This window comes from Protopterus annectens, chromosome 14.part0 (genome assembly GCF_019279795.1).
Source record: "Protopterus annectens isolate FY-2018-M chromosome 14.part0, PAN1.0, whole genome shotgun sequence".
Classification (NCBI taxonomy): Eukaryota; Metazoa; Chordata; order Ceratodontiformes; family Protopteridae; genus Protopterus; species Protopterus annectens.
Window position 1 is genome coordinate 727282324 of NC_056748.1, and position 18325 is coordinate 727300648.

General features: G+C 40.1%; 1 protein-coding gene across 3 annotated transcripts in view; it reads left to right on the top strand.

Annotated features, from left to right (window-relative positions):
- LOC122789199 (solute carrier family 22 member 15-like) overlaps positions 1–18325 on the top strand; it is a 1485835-nt gene that overhangs the window by 455897 nt on the left and 1011613 nt on the right. For all 3 annotated transcript variants that reach the window (XM_044056469.1, XM_044056468.1, XR_006362790.1), the window contains exon 5: positions 5570–5699. In XM_044056469.1, coding sequence (XP_043912404.1) covers positions 5570–5699 — 130 coding nt within the window. The remainder of the gene's footprint in view (positions 1–5569; positions 5700–18325) is intronic.

Consider the following 18325-nt stretch of genomic DNA (forward strand, 5'->3'; position numbering starts at 1 on the left):
TCAATATGATGTTGTCTTTTCTGCCCTTTCCTCAATTGATGGGTCTCTGATCTGACTTTGAACACTTAATATCCGTAGCTCATCCTCCACCTCTTATCCATAATCCCCTCCTGTTCCCAACATTACCTCAGATCTCATTTTCCGCTCTTTGATAACAGATATGGGTTGCTGTCTAAGGCTTCTTCAGCTAAATATTTCAGTTTACTCTAACTTTTGGGTCAGTTGCTTAGTATATATATTGTTCTAATTATAGTATTTAGTTTATATATTCGTTTCTCCCCCTTACAAAAATGCTTTCTAATACTCACCATTGTTGGTATTTCTATTTTTATTTTACATTGGTACTCTTGTTCTGCAGTTTGTTTTTCTGTCTGGAGATTTTCTTGTCTTTGCTATCTCATGTACTTGAATTATTTTATGTCTGATAAACTGAAAGGATTTAAAAAATGTTTGGCTTGTGGCCACAAGATGCCTAATTAGAACTCTCATCCTAAATGTGTTTAACGTTTAGGAGCATCTCGTTTGGAAGAAGACTGTCCTATTTGTATGTCTTTTGGTCAACGTGCCAATTTATGGTCCAAAACAAGCTAGTTCTGAAGGGTCTCATCCCCCTAGGAGAATTTGTTAATCTTTCTTCTTCTGGAGCATCTCCGTCCAGGAAGAAGCCCTTGGAAAGAGTGACTAGCCCAAGGAGAAGGGCTAAGAGGCAACCCCCTGACCACTGTCCTTCCTCAGTTTTGTCTTTTCCAAAAGCTAAACTTTCCAAGCCTTCGGATCCAACATGGATACACAACTCCTCAGTGGGAGTTGAGGTTCACTCCAGAACCAGTCTGTCCTAGGCTGTCTTAACTTTTTCTTCATAAGACACACACATGCAAAGCTTTATGACATCCTTCTACATCTTCCATTAGGTCTACCAGAAGTCTGTCAGAGGCTGTTGTGGATAAAAGGATGAGGAAATTCCTCAAGACCCAAATTCAGTTGTAATTTCTCCTGACTCATTTTCACATTGGGCCCATTAGCTTTGGGCCCTCTCCTTTGCCTGTGACTACTCCTACTTTGAACTGGCCTCCAGGCTCTGGGACTTCTGGATCTGAGATTTCCAAGATCGTCTATGTCAGATCTGAAATTGTGGTAGACTTCAACTCCAGCATCTTTTCTTTTGATCTCTTGCCAGGCCTGGAAGGAATCTGACATTGCAGAACCGATACCCAGAAAACCTGATAAGTATTTAGTTTCCCCTAAAGACTGCTCTCACTGCTTCAAGGGCCCATCAATGGACATCACGATAGTAGCTGTAGCCACTAAGAAGGAACTTGTTGAGGAGAGCTTATTTGTCCATCCCCCCAAATGGAGAGCCTTGGGCTTTTGTCAGCTTTAAGAAGCATGTTTTTGTCAGCTACCTTTGCACTAAGGCCACTTAACTTATTAACATGTACGTGATGTGGAATGTCACACCTCTAGCAGCCTACACACACCTTGCATTCTAAAGCATTTTCTTAAAATAAACTTAAACAGCATAAGATAAACTAAATTAGTTTGTGAACAATAAGCGCTATTAAAACAGTACCAATAGTAATTTTATCAGAAATATCTTTACAATGATATTGTAACATGTTCTAATGCACGAGTACCAAATTTTATGTATATATTTTAAGTTTCATAAACAAATTTTCACGTTTTGAAACTAGACAGTCTTGGCATATATTGTTAGAACATTTTTGATAACCAGACATAAGCTTCACATGAAAAGAAATTCTTCCTACAAGTGCTTGTTTTTTGAGATATTTACAGAAATATGAAAATGTATGTTTAAATAAATAGCAGTACAAATGCAGGATATCTCAAGATGTGCAGCTTGCAGCTCAAGTGCTAAGACAGACAATTGTCGTCAGCATCCAAGGTTTCACTGAATGTCATGCAACAATTTGTAAGTCACAGGGTGTTTTGTAGTAGTAAATACATATGGAAATATTGCTTATTTTCATAACAATATGTCCAGTATTTTCATAGCAATATTTCCAGTAGTGTGATTATAAGCCAGCATTTTCAGTGAATTGTCCTGTCTCTCACATTTGTTTCACACCATACACCTCAATAAAATGTAGGTCTCTCAGGTATGAAAATATGAAGGTAAATATGAAAATATGAACAAATAAGTGGCAAACAAAGATAAATTTCTCCACTGCAGGACATCTTAGACTAACATTTTTAGTGTCTTATGTTAACAACTCTTTGTCCTTTCTAATACTGCTAGTAAGTCACTTAATTAAAGAAGCCACAGCTAAAAACGTTCTGGATACCAAAAGTAGATATGGGCGTGAGGTGAGAGTATACAGAAATGGTGTTCCATGTTTGAGTGAGTTAATTTGGCACATATGGCAATTTTTCAGAGGGACTTGACAAAGGAACTCTACAAGTCCCTTGCCTGGGTCCATGTCTGTTGAATACAGGAAAACCAAGGATTCAGAAATGACCATCGTTCACTCACTATCAGATGCCTCCATGAGTGTAATTTCCAGTGCTATATAGGGTGTTTCAAAAGCTGCTGGCATATGGGCATCACAGTTTGGAGACATACCTGGATGCTTTTGTGTGATGTTTGAGGAACTTTTAAGACATCTTTTATTAATGCCCCTTTGATGGATTGACCTTGTTTGGTGCTAAGATCACAGATGCACTCTCCAGGAGAGAGAAGGATTGGATAACGTTCTTCCATAGTTACATAATTTTCTAGTTCTCAGAGGACTATTTTTTAGAAACCAGAAAGGGGTTAAGAAAAATTGGTTCCAGAAGTTGCGGGGCTTATTCCAGAACTCCTCTGGTGGTAAAATACCCCTATATGCTTTGGAGGGGATCTAATAGTGGACATCCACCCTAGTGGCAGAGGAGTTCTGCCGAATCAAGGCTTCAGAAGTCCCTTCACCGATAAGCCTCATCCGTGCACCTGAATGGTTGTCCGACTGCTGCACTCTGGAGTCAGTTGAAGGTGGGGCACGGGCGCTTGTCACTGCACCCAGAAGCCTGGACGCTTCTCTGCGTAGTTGGAGTAAGTTGCCTTTTTACAGGATGAAGTCACTGATATGAAGCAGTCTGCTTCTGTTGATAGTCCTGTCAAAAAGAAGTAGAATGTTAAACATTTATCTTCTCCTCCCTCCATTACCTTAGATAGGGATGATTTATTTGGCTTAGCTTGGGACTTAGTTCAGGCTGTAAACCTTTTTTATTCTGGATCTAGTAAGAGAAAAAGGGATTCTTCAGTTTCTGAAGATTCCCAGTGTGATGAACAAGGAATAGATTTTGTGGGAACAAACTCTGTTGTTTCTCGTAAGGCAGCTGATTCTGACTCTGAGGAGAGTTTCCTTTTTTCTTATTTTCCCTTGGGAGAATTTTGTTTTTCCTGAAATTGTACGTAGGGCAAACTTTTTTTTTTCTAGTGGGAACAAAATGCCATTCTACTTTCTTTCTTTAAAAAATATGATTTATTACCACTGGAAATAGTTCAGCCTACTATAGGTCCTTCTATTCTTCCAGATGTGGAGAAGTTTTTATTGCAGCTTACTACTTGTCTGACAGCTCCTAAAAAGGTAGGTAGATTTTATAGTTCCTTGGGCTTAGAAAAATTTAAAAAATCTCAGATCAAACCCTGCAGTGATTTTTTTTTTTTTGTCAAGTCCTTCACCAGCTAAACATTTGGTGAATCCTACCTACCCTACCACCCCCCCCCCCAAAAAAAAAAAAGATTGGAAAGCTTTTGAAAGAGTTGGGAAACGTGTCTATTCCTCTGCCTTACCCAATATTAACCTATCTCAGGGCTCTAGCCCTCCGACTTTCTGTTGTTGTGAAAGCTCTGTAGGGCTTGGTGCCCAGACTGGTGATTTTCTTGAGCCCGGCTCAAGGTGTTAATGGTCTGTGTACTGCTTGGAAGGTGCCCTTAAGATTTGGAAACTGGCCGGCTGTTGTATACTAAGCAGATTATTACCCATATAGCTGGGGCTGTTACAAAACTGATCTATTCAAACATCTGCTGTTATGGTACATTTAGTTACACAAATACTTTTTCTTAGTATGCAATGCTTTTGTTATTTGATATTGTTTTTGTCCATTTTTTGAAACCACTATTCCATTGTATTGTTTTATTGTATGAGGAGTTCAAGCTTTGCCTGTATTACTGTGCCTTTAGTTCTTGGCCGTGCCTGAAAAGGCTCTTTGAAGACATTCCTATGAGCTGAAATGAAGGGAATAAAGCAAGATGTGATTAAGAACATTTTTATTTTAAAATAATACTTTTCCCATATATTGTGAAATAGTTTTGCAGACTTTGTAGCAACTTTGTGACTGTTAGATAATCTTTTGCCAAAATATTTAATATCTTCAGAAGTCCTCTTTACGTACCATACAATAACATAATTTTAAATGGTATACGTACTACTACTAGAATATGTCCATAATATCAAAGTTAAGGCCTTTTTGTTAAATATCTATGTGTTACTAAACAGAGAATTTACTGCAGTTGAAGTTAGTTTTCTGTCATGTTTACAGTGTCTCACTGTCTGTTTCCCATAGTCCTGACGGTTGTAGCGCTTGTTGAGATTTCTATATAACTGTTAAATTAGTCTTGACAGAGAATGCAAGGTATTTGATTGGGTATCAAAGATATCTGTTTTGTGTAAAGGTTATTTTGATATGGTTATCGTAGTCCATAGTTTAGGAATATGTTGAATTTTGAATACTAAAACTTATTATTATTATTTTAAGGGCAGTACTCCTTTGTGGTATGCCTTGTATTTTAGGGACATGTATACCTCTTTTTCTACTAAATTATATTTCTCTCTCAGTTTCACAATCCTTACTTTTAATTTTTGTGGTTAGGTATTTCTGCTTTTAGCCTAGACTTATGTTCAATGTTAAAGATAGTTATGAAACTTTTGTAGTGTTTTGTGTTCAAACTCTGCCTTGTTGATACCCATGCCTTTTTCAGTGTATGTTTTGGAGGTGTCACTTCATGTAAATGTTTCTTTTTTTTAATTATTTTACATTCATTATTCTTAGCCTGTTTTAAAATATAAGCAGAACTGTTTGCCTATGATAGCTGTACTTTTCTATGAGGAATATATACCCAGAGATGCAAAGAGAATGTAGAACAGTGGAAGGTATAAAATGGAGCTTTCATACTTTGGCTCTTCCTAGTCGGAAGACGACCACTCTGCTTCCTCACAGGGATGTCGCAGCATTTTCGACTTTGGGACAGAGAAGAGTACTGGGGAATTATGCTGTGCTATGCAGAGAATATAGTTTTTCTTCTTTAGAATACTAGAGTTCATGAATGGAAAGATTCAAAAGCTTTGAGTTAAAGTTGCAGTGGTTACCATAACACTTATCTAGTAGCAGTTCATGAAATGTTTATTCACAAGGGAAAAAAATTGAAAACAATTTTGAGCCAACTAATAGCATATAACATTGGAAATTTAGAACAAAACTGCTTCAGAAATACAAGTTTATTCTTGGATGATGTAATTTAAAAGTGTGAATTAAGTATAAAAATGGTTTGTTAATGTTTAATTTTCAGGCTCAGTAACTAATCTGACATTTGCTGTTGGCATTACGTGCTATGCCCTGATGGGTTACTTTGTAAAGGAATGGAGGAGTCTTGCAGCGGCAGCCAATTCATTTGGAGTTCTTTTTTTCCTGTTTGCAGTGTAAGTAACCTAATCATAGTTTGTGTCATATGTCTTCGCATACTTCTCTTTAGTAGCTGACTTGATTTGTGACAAATGTCATATTTTTCCTGTCTCTGACATGCTGCAGGGTTGTAGAGTTTTCTAAATTAAGTGACACAAGCACCTCTTTTGTCTACTGACTCATTGATTCTGGTTTCTTGCACAAACACTCTGTGATGTATAAAAAGTGCAATTTATCTATTCGTTTACATGTTTTACTGGGTTAGTAGTATTGCATTTAGTGCTGGATTTTTTTGGGGCAATTTGGTCTTACATGGCATGTCATTGCTATAATTTGGAAACAACAGAGAAACAATGGTATGTAACAGTTTTATAAAACACTAAGCAGGTGTCTTGTATTTAGATGTCATGCATCTGCCAGGCTTAATGGTTTCATTTGTCTTAATCCAAGATGATTGTTGAAGCTGTTGCCACTTCTGTCACAAGATGGCATCAGCTGATCTCTCTGCTTAGCAGACATTGTCCATGCACAGTTGTGCTTTTGTATTGATCTGTTGTCTGTCTTTTCAGTGACTTTGTCATTAACTCAACATTGTATTCATAAGTTTTGGTATGGGACTATATCTGTGCAGCTGGTTCCCACACATTGTGTTTGAGTTGGCCTGTACTCATGATGTTTATAGGTTCATAGGTAGGTACTAGGCTATCGGGCCAAGGGCGTACATAAGCCTAGCCAACAAGGTTCCCTGGCATATGCCACCCAAGAAAGTTATTTTCCTGCGCCACTGTCGGGCAGAGACACAGAAGTGATCCCCGGGGTGTATTTCCTTTTTCCCATCAACTCATCAAGATTTTTCTTGAAGAGTGCTAATGAAGAACTTTGCTTGACATAGATGGGTAGCCTGTTCCAGAGTATGGGAAGTCTCTGGGACAGGAATCTATCCCTCCAGCATGTCCTGTTTATTCTGGTGACAAGGTTTAGGTCCCTAGAGCGTGTAGCTCGGAGGGATTGGAATTTCTTTAGGTGTAGCATGTCCAACAGCTCTGGATTTTACATAGCTTTATATGTTAGGCAGAGATCACCTCGGAGTAGACGATATGCTACGGAGTAAAGCTGGAGTTTTTTGAGGTGCGTTGTACTCTATAATGGGTCTAATGAGTGTCGAGTAGAGGGGAACAATGACCTCTTTTTTCCTAGATGAGAACCCTTTTATGATGAAGTGTGCCACGTAGAAGAACTTCCTGACTACTGTGGCGATGTGACTATCAAAGGAGAGACTACTGTCCACCTGGGTCCCAAGGTCTCTTATCACGCATTCAGTGTTAAGTAGATTGCTGCCTATGTGGTAGTTCGTGGGTACAGGGTTTTTACCAAAGGAGATGACACTGCACTTTTTGGCATTGAGCTTGAGGCCATGGCTCTGACACCAGGCATCTGTCTCAGTGAGGCCCTTTTGTAGGATGTCCACATCATTTGGGGACTTGATTATGGCTCCTAGTTTGCAGTCATCTGCGAACTTTGTTAGCCAGAGGCCTTCTGTTTTAGCCTGTACTTTAGAGAAGTAGATACCAAACAGGAGAGGTCCCAGGATGGAAACCTGTGGTACTCCACTTGTCACTGCTTTGAGGTCAGATTTGGAGTCTGCAGCTTTTACAGTGTGGGTTCTGTCAGTGAGCCAGTTGGCAACCCATCTTGTGATGTAGGGATTTATACCTAGTTTAGTGAGTTTAGCTCTAATTCCAGAATGGGGGATGCTGTCAAAAGACTTGGCGAGGTCAAGATAGGCTTTCTACGGCTTTGGTGACTGCCTCAAAGAAGTCGATCAGGTTCAGGAGGCATGATCTGCCTTTCACAAACCCAAACTGGGTGGGATCCAGAGTTTGGAGGTTACCATTGTCTTTGTTTATAAGTTCCATGATGATACGTTCCATGGCCTTGCAGACCAGGCTCATCAGGCTAATAGGTCGATAATTCCCGGGATCAGTGGTGGCTTCCCCTTTTTGGAGTGGGATAACTGTTGCTGTGTGCCATTCTGCGGTCACAAAGCCTGATACGAGGCTGTTATTGAACATGGTGCTTAAGTGGGGAACCAGTTCGTGTAAAACGCAGCCTGGGATGTTGTCCGATCCCATGGATGCTGTGTTTTTGGCTTTAGAGAGTGCAGCTTTTATCTGCGTAGTTGTGATTACAGGGACTCTGCATTCTTCCTGTATAGATATGGGCCCTTTGGGGGGTGAGAGGGGGGTAAAGTTAGCACTGAACCTATTTGCCAGGATGTTGGCAATATCAGTTGGTTCTGTAATTTTCGTGCCTTTGTGCTGTAACGCAGAGCAGGTGTGGGTGTTGCCATCGAGATTCTTGACATAGCTATAGAATGCTTTGTGGTTGTCCTTTGAATTAGTGGCGATTTTGTTTTTGTAGCTAGCTTTGGAGGATCTTATAAGGGATCTCAGCTTCTTACTGAGGCTGACCAGGGAGCTCCTCCACTCATGGGATTGTACTCTCTTTTGCAACAGTTTCTTCCTTCTGTTGTACAGTTTGTTTATGGCAGGGGACCACCAGATTGGCTTCCTTTTTTTGGAGGATAGTGTCTTGGTTCTGTTTGGGATAGCACGATCCATGCACTCGTGTAAGTGCTTATAGAGTGCATTTGTGTAGGATTCAGCAGTTGTAACTGTGTCGTCCATCTGCATGGGTGTCATGAAGTTCACCACTTCTGTCTTAAGAAGCATGAAGTTGGCTTTGGAGAATTTTTTTTACTGTGGTTTCCTTAATGGGGGGTGGGGGCGGGATGTGGATATCAAGGGTGATTAGCTTATGGTCGGATCGGACCAATGAGGAGTTGACTTCGGGTGCGGAATACCAGTCACGCATGTTGGTAATGACTAGGTCTAGGATATTGTTGCCCCCGGTGGGGTGTGGATAAGTTGATCTAGAGCATTGGAGTTTATGAATTCCAGAAAGCATTGAGCTAAGGAGTTGGTACACGAGTAGTTTTCCCAGTTAATGGTGGGGTAGTTGAAGTCACCCATTATTAGGGTGTTTGGTTGAACCCTAATATTTTCTAGTACATCAAGAAAAGAGGAGTGGGAATCCTGGGGCATGGTGGGGGATCTGTAGCAAGCTACTGAGGACTGGATACTCATAAATAAACAGAAACAGTCTTATAAGGTAGGAAAGCTGCCCAATGATGTAAGTGAGCATTTTTTGACCTACATCATAAGAGAAAAGAAGGATCTTCCCAACCTCCCCACCTTTAGGATAGCACACTCTACCAAACACTTTAACTCAGAATTATTTCAAACTGAACTTAGTGCCTGTGACTGGAACCCTTTAAAAACCCTTCCACTTGAAGAGGCTGTAAAGTATCTTAACTCTAAATTCTTATCTATCCTGGATAGGCATGCACCTAAACGGTCCATCAGAATGAAGTCCAACCCAGCCCCATGGCGCTTTAAAGAAACCAGACATCAAATTTTGCTTAGGAACAAAGCTTGGGCTAAGTGGAGAGCTAACAGAAATATCTCTGATCAACTAAATTTTAGGCAGCTGAGAAATAGTACAAAAAAGGCAATACTTACAGATAAAAAGAACTACTACTGTAAACTGCAGCAAACTCACCAAAATAATCCTCAGAAGTTCTGGTGTAGTATCAATAAACTCCTTTCCCCAGGACACTCTCGAACACCCACCCCACTTGATGCAGATCCAAATACCCCCCCCCCCATGAAACTGCCAATACCTTTAATTCTTTCTTCACTGAGACCGTACAATCTCTAGCTTATCAACTTATCCCAGATAACTCAAGCCTTCCCACCACCACACCAGGCTCTCTACCTACATTCAAACTACAACCCATCTCTACTACTCTCATCTATAAATTCATTCAAAAACTCAAGCCATGTACTCCTTCTGCTGACCAGCTACCATCGCAATATCTCCAAAAAGCAGCCAAAGTAATTGCCTACCCTATATCCATCCTTATAAATAGGACAATCAAAGAGGGAACCATTCTAGATATTTGGAAAATCTCCCACATTATCCCCCTACATAACGGTGGGAACTCAAATGACTATAACTATTGGCCAATAGCTCTCATCACCCTTAGCAAAAATTATGGAAAAATGCATTCACCAACAACTTTTACTTCATCTATCTCAACATAACATAATAGCAAACTGCCAACATGGCTTTAGGCCATCACTACTGCCCTTTTATCCTTTACAGATACTATCAGTAGAAACTGTAATAAAAACATCCTCTCATCTACACTCTTTATTGACCTCTCTAAAGCTTTCAACATGGTAAACCACACCCTCTTAATCAATATTCTTGAATCCGTTTCCTTTGACTCTCAGGCTGTTAAATGATTCAGATCCTACCTCAGCAACAGGCAACAGGCAGTTCTCTAGAAAAATCAAATTTCATCCTTTCCTGCCAGTCACCATCTGAGTCCCTCAGGGCTCTATTCTTGGGCCACTTCTTTTCTCATTATTTATCAATGACCTCCATGTAGTAATTCCTCAAGTCACCTGCATTCAATATGCAGATGATTCTACGCTAATATGCTCAGCATACTGTCCATCAGAACTATATTCTCTTACTCAAAATGTTTTTAACACTGTAGAAACATGGTTTACAAAACACTGCCTCTTCCTTAATGCCAAAAAAAAACAAACTCCTCCTCTTTACCCCCACTATCAAGTCCTCTTCCGTAGATTTCTCTCTCTCTCTTCAAATAATGGCACTATAATATACCCTGACTATACCACTAAACTGTTAGGAATAACCATTGACAATAACCTTACATTTAATTAACCATATAAATAATACCATTAAAACAGTCAACAGAAAAATAGGCTCCTTGTATAGAATAAAACCTTTCCTAACCCCAGCAATCAGAACCAAGATTGCTCACTCCCATCTAATCTCTAGTCTTCTGTACGCCTCACCTATTTATATCAACCTAAAGAAAAATAACCTTAACAAACTAGCAACTTCCTACAATAACATCGCCAGATTCGCCACTGGCAATCCCTTTAGAACCCACCACTGTCTGAATCTTTGGCAACTAGACTGGCTTGAATTCCAAAACCATCTGATAATCTCCCAACTCACGATTGCCCACAAGATATTTTACCAACCCAACACCACCCCTATACTCTCCAATCTCTTAATCCCCTATAAAAATCTGAATTCCCTACATTCTTCTAGCAAACTCCTCGCTAGCATAACCAAGTCTAACAACATGGCTGGTGACTCTGTTTACTAACGCAGCAGGAAAAAACTGGAACCTGTTATCCAATGAACTAACTCTAATCACATCCTTGCCTCTCTTTAAACAAAAACTCAAAAAACACCGGTTATGCCCTTGTAGTAACCTTGACTAACCACCCTCTTCCACCACTGTTTCTTCTTCTTCCAAACAAACTTCCAAACATTTTAATGCTTATTCATGTAAGCAAGGCTGGTACTGTTTAAACTCTAATCAGCATACTGCTGAAATCTTTCTACTTGATGTGAAAAATTCCGTATGAATCTTACTGTGCTACATTTTTATTGTTTCTTTTTTTAGTGTAAATATTTTTACTGTTGCTTTTTTCAAGTGTAAATAGCTTTAGTATGTAATAATTACTTGTATTTTTTTTATTAATCCTTTCATTTACCATGTAACGATATTTTTAATTTTTTGTTCAGTGTTAATTTTTCTATCTTGTTGGAGCTTTTCTCCCTGGGCCTCTCCTGAAAATGGAAATATATCCAGCTAGACTAGCCCGGTTAACAAATGTAAAATAAAAAATAATAAATAAAATAAATAAACAATTTGGATTGCAGTTTTGCCCAGAGTTAGTTGCACTTTGATAACCTCGGATGCATTATGCTGAGCAACTAGCCTTGAGGTGTGGATATCCTTAATGAATATGGACACACCTCCGCCTTTTGTGTTTCGGTCCAGGTTACATGGCCGAAAAGTGTGGTATGAGTTATAGCCTGGTAGTGCAGGGGTGCTGTCTGGAGCCTTGAACCAGGTCTCAGTCACTGCACAGATATCGATGTTCTCCATTTTAAGTAGCACCTCGAGTGAGTGCATTTTGAGATTTAGACTTCTAGCATTGAGTAGCATTACCCTCAGTTTTTGCTTGCCTGTTCCTGTTATGGTGGTGAATTTGTTATTTGAACCCTGAAAAAGGCACTATAGGGGCAGCAAGAGCCTTAGCCAGTATCCGGAATCCCAGGGGTGACAGGTGCAGGCCATCTGTGGCAAAGCATCGTGGTCTGTCGACCATGTCATCCCAAGCAGACAGATACCGGATCCCCTTAGAATGACACCAGAAGCTTAGCCAATTGTTGAAGTCAATCATTTTGTCCTTGTACTGTGGTATCATTCTGGGCAATGGCAGGATGCTACTCAGGGCTAGTGTCATACCTGCCTGGACTACAAGATTGGAGAGCTCTTCATGTCTCTCTTCATGGAGTCCACGGAGGTACGTCTCAGGTCATTCACACTAACATGGACAATGACAGAGTCATATTTGTACTTGTTGTGGAGTGACCTGAATGTGTGGGTTATGTGGCGGATCCTGGCACCCAACAGGCAGCTGACAGTAACCTTCTCCTTGTTTAGCCTGGTGAGTGGGACATCAGTGTGCCTGACTGTAGAGTCACCTATGACTAATGTGTTGGGTACGTTGTCTTGCCTTATTGGCTGTGGTTGAGTGCCACAATGAGTCTGTGGGCTGTGTCTCATTTGGGTTGTGTTGTGGGATGGAGGTTGCTTGCGTTTCTGCTTTGGAGGTCTCTGTTGCTTAGACAGATTATTATTGAGAGCCTCCGCGAATGTTTTTGTTGTTACTATGTGTGGATTTTGGTGGTGTAGATTTAGTGAGACTATGTGATGAGTGTGGTGTGGTGCAAATGTTTACCTTCTCCTCATGACTGTCAAGTTCAGTCTTGGTTGGAGAGAGCTTTACCTCCAGTATGATTGCTAGAACTGCCAGAAACTCACCTACATTACAAAACGTGTCTGTCATTTTACCCTCCTATCTAGGAATATTAATATTGTTTCAGGGTCAGAATTTCGCTGCCTCCTTAATCCTTCAATGTTCTTGTTCTGTAGATCATATAAATTAGTGTGTGTGTTTTTTACCAAAAAGTGTTGTTCTGGGCTTAAGGAAGAAAAAAAAAATAAAGATGTGAGCACAGAAAATATGAACAGAGAGCTAAATCAGGGGTTCAGTTCAAAAACAAAGCTTCTAAATGTAAGGATAAACAAATCTTGTAGAGGAGTCCAAGGATAATATGCAAAAATTCTAAAAACTGCATTTCCTAGGAGAAACATAAGATAATATATGAGGTAATTGTACACCATTAGCATTTTCGTGAAAGCTGGTGCCAAACACTTAAACATCCCTCTCTGCCCATCTCTAACTTTCAAGTTTATGTAGGAGCCTAATACCTAAGTACCAATACAGAAAGTCATTGCATTGTATGAACAGACAGTAAGTAAACGGTGCACTGAATCTTAGAATTCTGTCATTTATGCCTGTGTTTTACTTCTGTAGTACTTAGCCTGAGTCTGAAAATGGTCATTTTGGATCAGTGCTATACCACTGTAAACAAGTACAACTGTAAGTACAAACAAGTGAGGTAAAACAATTATGCAACATAAAAAGCATTAAAGCTGATATTACACATCTTAAGCGAGCTCAAGTAAATCAGTCTTTGACACATACACACCAGTTTTAAACTTTCTCAACCACCATCATTAAAAGTTCCAAAGGAGCACGTTTCAAAAAACAAAAACTTCAGCTTCTGGTCCTTCCATGGAACTTATAGCTGAGTTATTGTCATCTGGAAGCTGTTGTAGTGGTAGGCTTTGCTTTAGATGATTTTCACCTTTGTGGGTCAGTCAGAACTCTTGTAGCATCTACATGTCAGTGGAGCACTTAACCTCTCCAGGTGCTCTTAGTCCCATGAGAGTACTTATTGGCCATTGCTAATGGTTAGCATGCATTGTTTCTCTTCTAAGAATCCTTCTAGTCCTCTTTATATGGGCAGTTTAGATTCAGCAAAGGAACAGTCTTGCTTCCACCATCTGCCCGTTGTTTTAAGTCTCCAGCTACAGTTTTGCTTGTCATTTTTCCCTTACTCAGTTTTCTTATCCTTGCCAGTTGTAGACAAACTGTGTTGACTTCACCTTTTTCAAGCTTGTTACTTCCATAGATTGGTTATGAACGGTGAACTCTTGCTCTTGCCTGTCTTAGAGCCTGTAGTTGTCAGCCCATAGATGATCATCAGTGTGCATTCTGGTAAAGCTCTTGTGTGCCTTACCTGGTGTCTCTTGGTGACGGTTCATAGTTGACTGTCAGTATGCATTCTGTTAATGCTGTTGCCTGCCTTCTGCAGGTGCAGCTCATAGTTGATCATCAGTGTGCATACTGTTAAGGTTGTTGACTGTCTTGTCTGGTGTCTGTAGGAGGCAGATTATAGTGGCAATATGCATACTGATGGCCAACTATAAGCTGTCTCCTACAGACACCAGGCAAGACAGGCAACAACCTTAACAGTATGTAGGAGGCAGCTTATAGATGGCCATCAATATGCATACTGATGGCCAACTATAAGCTGCCTCCTACATACTGTTAAGGTTGTTGCCTGTCTTGCCTGGTGTCTGTAGGAGGCAGCTTATAGTTGGCCATCAGTATGCATATTGCCACTATTTCAACCATAACATTGCCACTAGCAGATCACAGCCACTTTCCTCTTTCAGTAGTACTTACTTTCTTTCATTTGTTCATCCAATTCAGATCATAGTCATTTTGTCTTGCTCACTTGCCTGGAACTGTGCAACCCCTCTGTGTTGTTGATCTTCATATTGCTCAGTGCTGCAGTAGTTTGGCTATATGTGGTTATATCCTGCCAAGGACATAACAGCTGGCCAGCTTCCAAAGCTTTAGGGCACACTCGGACTGTAAAGCAATTTAAGTTGAGCTGACTAAGACAAGTTTGGGCACAAAGGCCTTCAGAGCTTTACTGCCACTGAAGAGTATGCTCCTCTGAGGCTTTTGAGGATTGACTGGCAGTTTGTGCTTCCCTTTGGGGAAAAAACATCCATTTTCTTAATTTTGTTGGTGTTCTATTACTTTCCTCTTAAAGTTATTTTAAAGCTACATTGTGTTTTAATTGACTGCCTCAAAGACTGTAGCTTACTTTTAAATGAAGTACTTTTTTCTGTCAGTTTAAAAGTAGTATAAAGTAACTGAAAACTTTTTTCTGCGGGGAAAATTGCATATTTTTCGTTTATGGAGCTGGCACAGTCTAGGCTTCTTAGCATTCTGTCACCTTTGATTCACTCTTCAGATGACCAGATGCACAGAACTGTTTACTGTGCTAATCAGTGCACCAGATTACCCAGGACCAATTTTAATCCTTTTAACATAATGCTGAAATTTGTATTGAAGGTTCCTGCTGAATGTACTTGAAAGCAGGAAATATCTTTAAGGGCAACTGTTTATGCCTTCTTAGAAACGGACATAATTTGACCATTTCAGTGGTGTAGTCACACTTAAACTGCTACATCCGACTGTGTTTATACTGATTACATTTTACAGATCAAGCAGGACCTACCATACCTCTCAACTTGCAGACATTGAAATTAGGAACATCCAGCTAAAAATTTGGACATTGAATTAGCATTAAATTTGAATACCAAATGGAGTGAGAAAATAATGGAAAAATATAAGCACATTTTCATGGAGATGGTGTAAAATCTGTAGACTTAGTGAACTATATTGTATAGTTCTACCATGCAAGGTCATTTATGTTTGCGCAAGAAAAGGGAGATGTAAGATGTATGTCCTGTTGCCACCAGTATGTTGTTTATGTAGTGTGTTTTTCTGTGTATTAGACAGTTTCAAAAAAATGTGACCTTTATATAACTAGAGCTGTTAGTTATGGTCTCGGAATACAGGTATAATGAAATATGTCAACTTGTTGGTCAAGCCAGTTCAAGGTGGCTGATCTTGACAGTAAAAACTGCTTTTTAACATTGTGAAGGGTGTGAAAGCAGTTTAGACATATTCAACAGCTTTTTAACGGGAATATTTAACCAGGCCTCCCACAAGTCAGCACATGCAGTAGTACGGTGTCATGGTTTGTAAACAAGGAGAAATAAGTCTGTGTGTGTGCGCAATGAGGCTTTTGGCATGTGGAATGTTTCTAGAACAATCGCAAACTTCTATGACCAACTCGTTCCATGTTTACAAAATCAATTTGTCAAATGCAATTGGGCAGAAGAATTGCTTTATCTCTTGAATAGAAAATGTACCAAAAGATTTTTAATGAAGCTAGTCAGCAGTGAGACTTTACAGACATGGTGCTTTTAATGGCACACTTCAGTCCAACTCCCAACTTTCTGTTCCCTGATGCCTCACTTAATAGTCTGGTATATAGGTATGCTCTCATTTTAGTGGGACCAGGCATTGATGTATGCCTTTTTCTTTTGTCTTACTCTTGAAAGTTTTCTTCAGAGTACGGCAGTCCAAAGCTCATCTAATTTTCACAACTCCTCCTTAGCATAGACAGCCATGGTTTTCTTTAATAATCAGCCTCTTCTTTTTTCACCATTGTTATTAACGCTGCATGAATCTTTATTGACCTATCAAGAGAACTTAATTTTGTATCCCAACCTCAAAACCTTGATTCTGTAAGCATGGAAGATAAAATGTTAATTCCAGAAGGTAAAAGAGTGGAAAACATGCATGTAGAAATGTAAGAGATTTATAGCTTAGACAGTGTCACAAGTTTTAGATCCTTTACACTGACTCACACTAAGAATTTTAGGCTGTTTGAACTACTTATTGGTTTCAGGTTTGGTTTGTTCATCAGTAAGGGTTTGTCTGCAGTCTCTATTTGTTCTCAATGTATCCCACAGACAGCAGCAGGTCATTCTTCCTTTAAATCCTTAATTAAGGCTGTCCTTCACTTGAAGCTCCCAAGATGATGTCTTCTGTCCTCTGAATTTGAGCCATATGTTGGAAAAGGTAAACTCTCCTCTTTTTTGAACAAGCAGATGTATCCTAGTTAAAATGTCTTAAGTGATGTCCTTCATATCACTGTTGCAGTATTCATAATCAAAGGGATCTCCTTCCAAAGATAGCTCAACGTCTGTCCAGTATACCAAAGCCTTTAGTACTTATAAGTGCCATATGTCAGACACATGCTCCCAATGGAAGGCATAGGGCATAAAGGTGATGCACACATTGAGAACTTCTTAGCCGCCAGTCCGAGCACCATCATTGACCACTGATCTGAATGCCTTTTTTGCTTAGCTGATTACCAACCTGTGTTTCATATAAGTGCCCCATTATAGTTTCTTCTTATCTTCACTTTCATTTAGTGCTGTTGGGTTCATGTTATCCAGAAAGGGAAAATGGCAGTGTGGGAGGCAGATTCCCCATAAATACCATCGCAACCAGTGTCTTTTCTGTTTGGGTGCTTCCCCCGACCATACACAGTGCTCTGTCTGTCAGGCTTTTGGCCCTAAGACCCTCCTACATAGTCGGCTGCCCTCTTTATCAGTTTACCTTAAAAACCAACATCTTAAGCTGTTGGCTCAAGGTGCTGTGTGTGGAGTCTTCCCATCCTGAGGGTCAGTTGTCTGCCAAGAAAAATGCCAAAAAACTTAGGATTGTTACAGCTTCTGTCCAGCCTCCCCAGGATTTTTCTGTCAAGGCTATTGAAAGCCCAGTGGATCATCCAGTGGTTGTCTTAGATTCCTGAGATGCGACCCCATCGGAGGTTGGCATGGATTCAACTTTTTGCACTTCCTTGGAGGCTTTACAAAAGTTTGCTCCTGACGTTGAGGGGGAACTTCGGCTAATTATATCTGAGGAACCGGAAGGGATTCTGCAGATCTTTGTTAGGGAGGAGAGGCCTACTATGGTTATTGAATGGTGCCAGGGTTCTGACCATCCAAGGGTGTTTTGTGCCAATAAAAAAAGAAACTGAAAATCAAGCATATTTCCCCTGTAGTAAAGGATCCTCAACATGAAGGGCAGGATTTTACTTGGGGAGTATTTAATGCTTTAATGGCTTTAAATCCTCCTCAATTGTGCCTGCCCCTCTCTGGTCTTCTACTCCTCTTAAAAACCCAAGGAACTTGACTGTTTAGATGAAGATCTGGATTCTGGGGAAGATTCCCTGATGTACTCTTCTGAAATTCCTTCTCCTTTGGAATATGGTTCAGAGGAAGAGGATTCTATTGGTCTGGATTCCCGTTTGGAAGAACTCTGCTTTGGGGATACTATTGCTGATATGATGGGAGTTTAAGTGGGATTGTTCTCAAGCATCTGACATTCAAAAAAGATATTATGAGCTCCTCCTGATGGAGTCTCTTAAGCCATCAGCTGTTCTCCGTGTACTGTTACCTTCCTGGATACCTTTTCAACTGCATCTATGGCCCCTGATTCTCTGCCCCCTGCACCCAGGAAACCGGATAGATTTTTACAGGGTGCCTGATGACTGTAAATTTCTTTATAAAAGCACTTCTGCTGATCCTTCTGTAGTGCCTGTCTCTTCTAATAAGGCCTTCAAGCTATTACCCTCTGCCAAGTTGCTTCCTTCAGATAAGGATAGTAGGGCC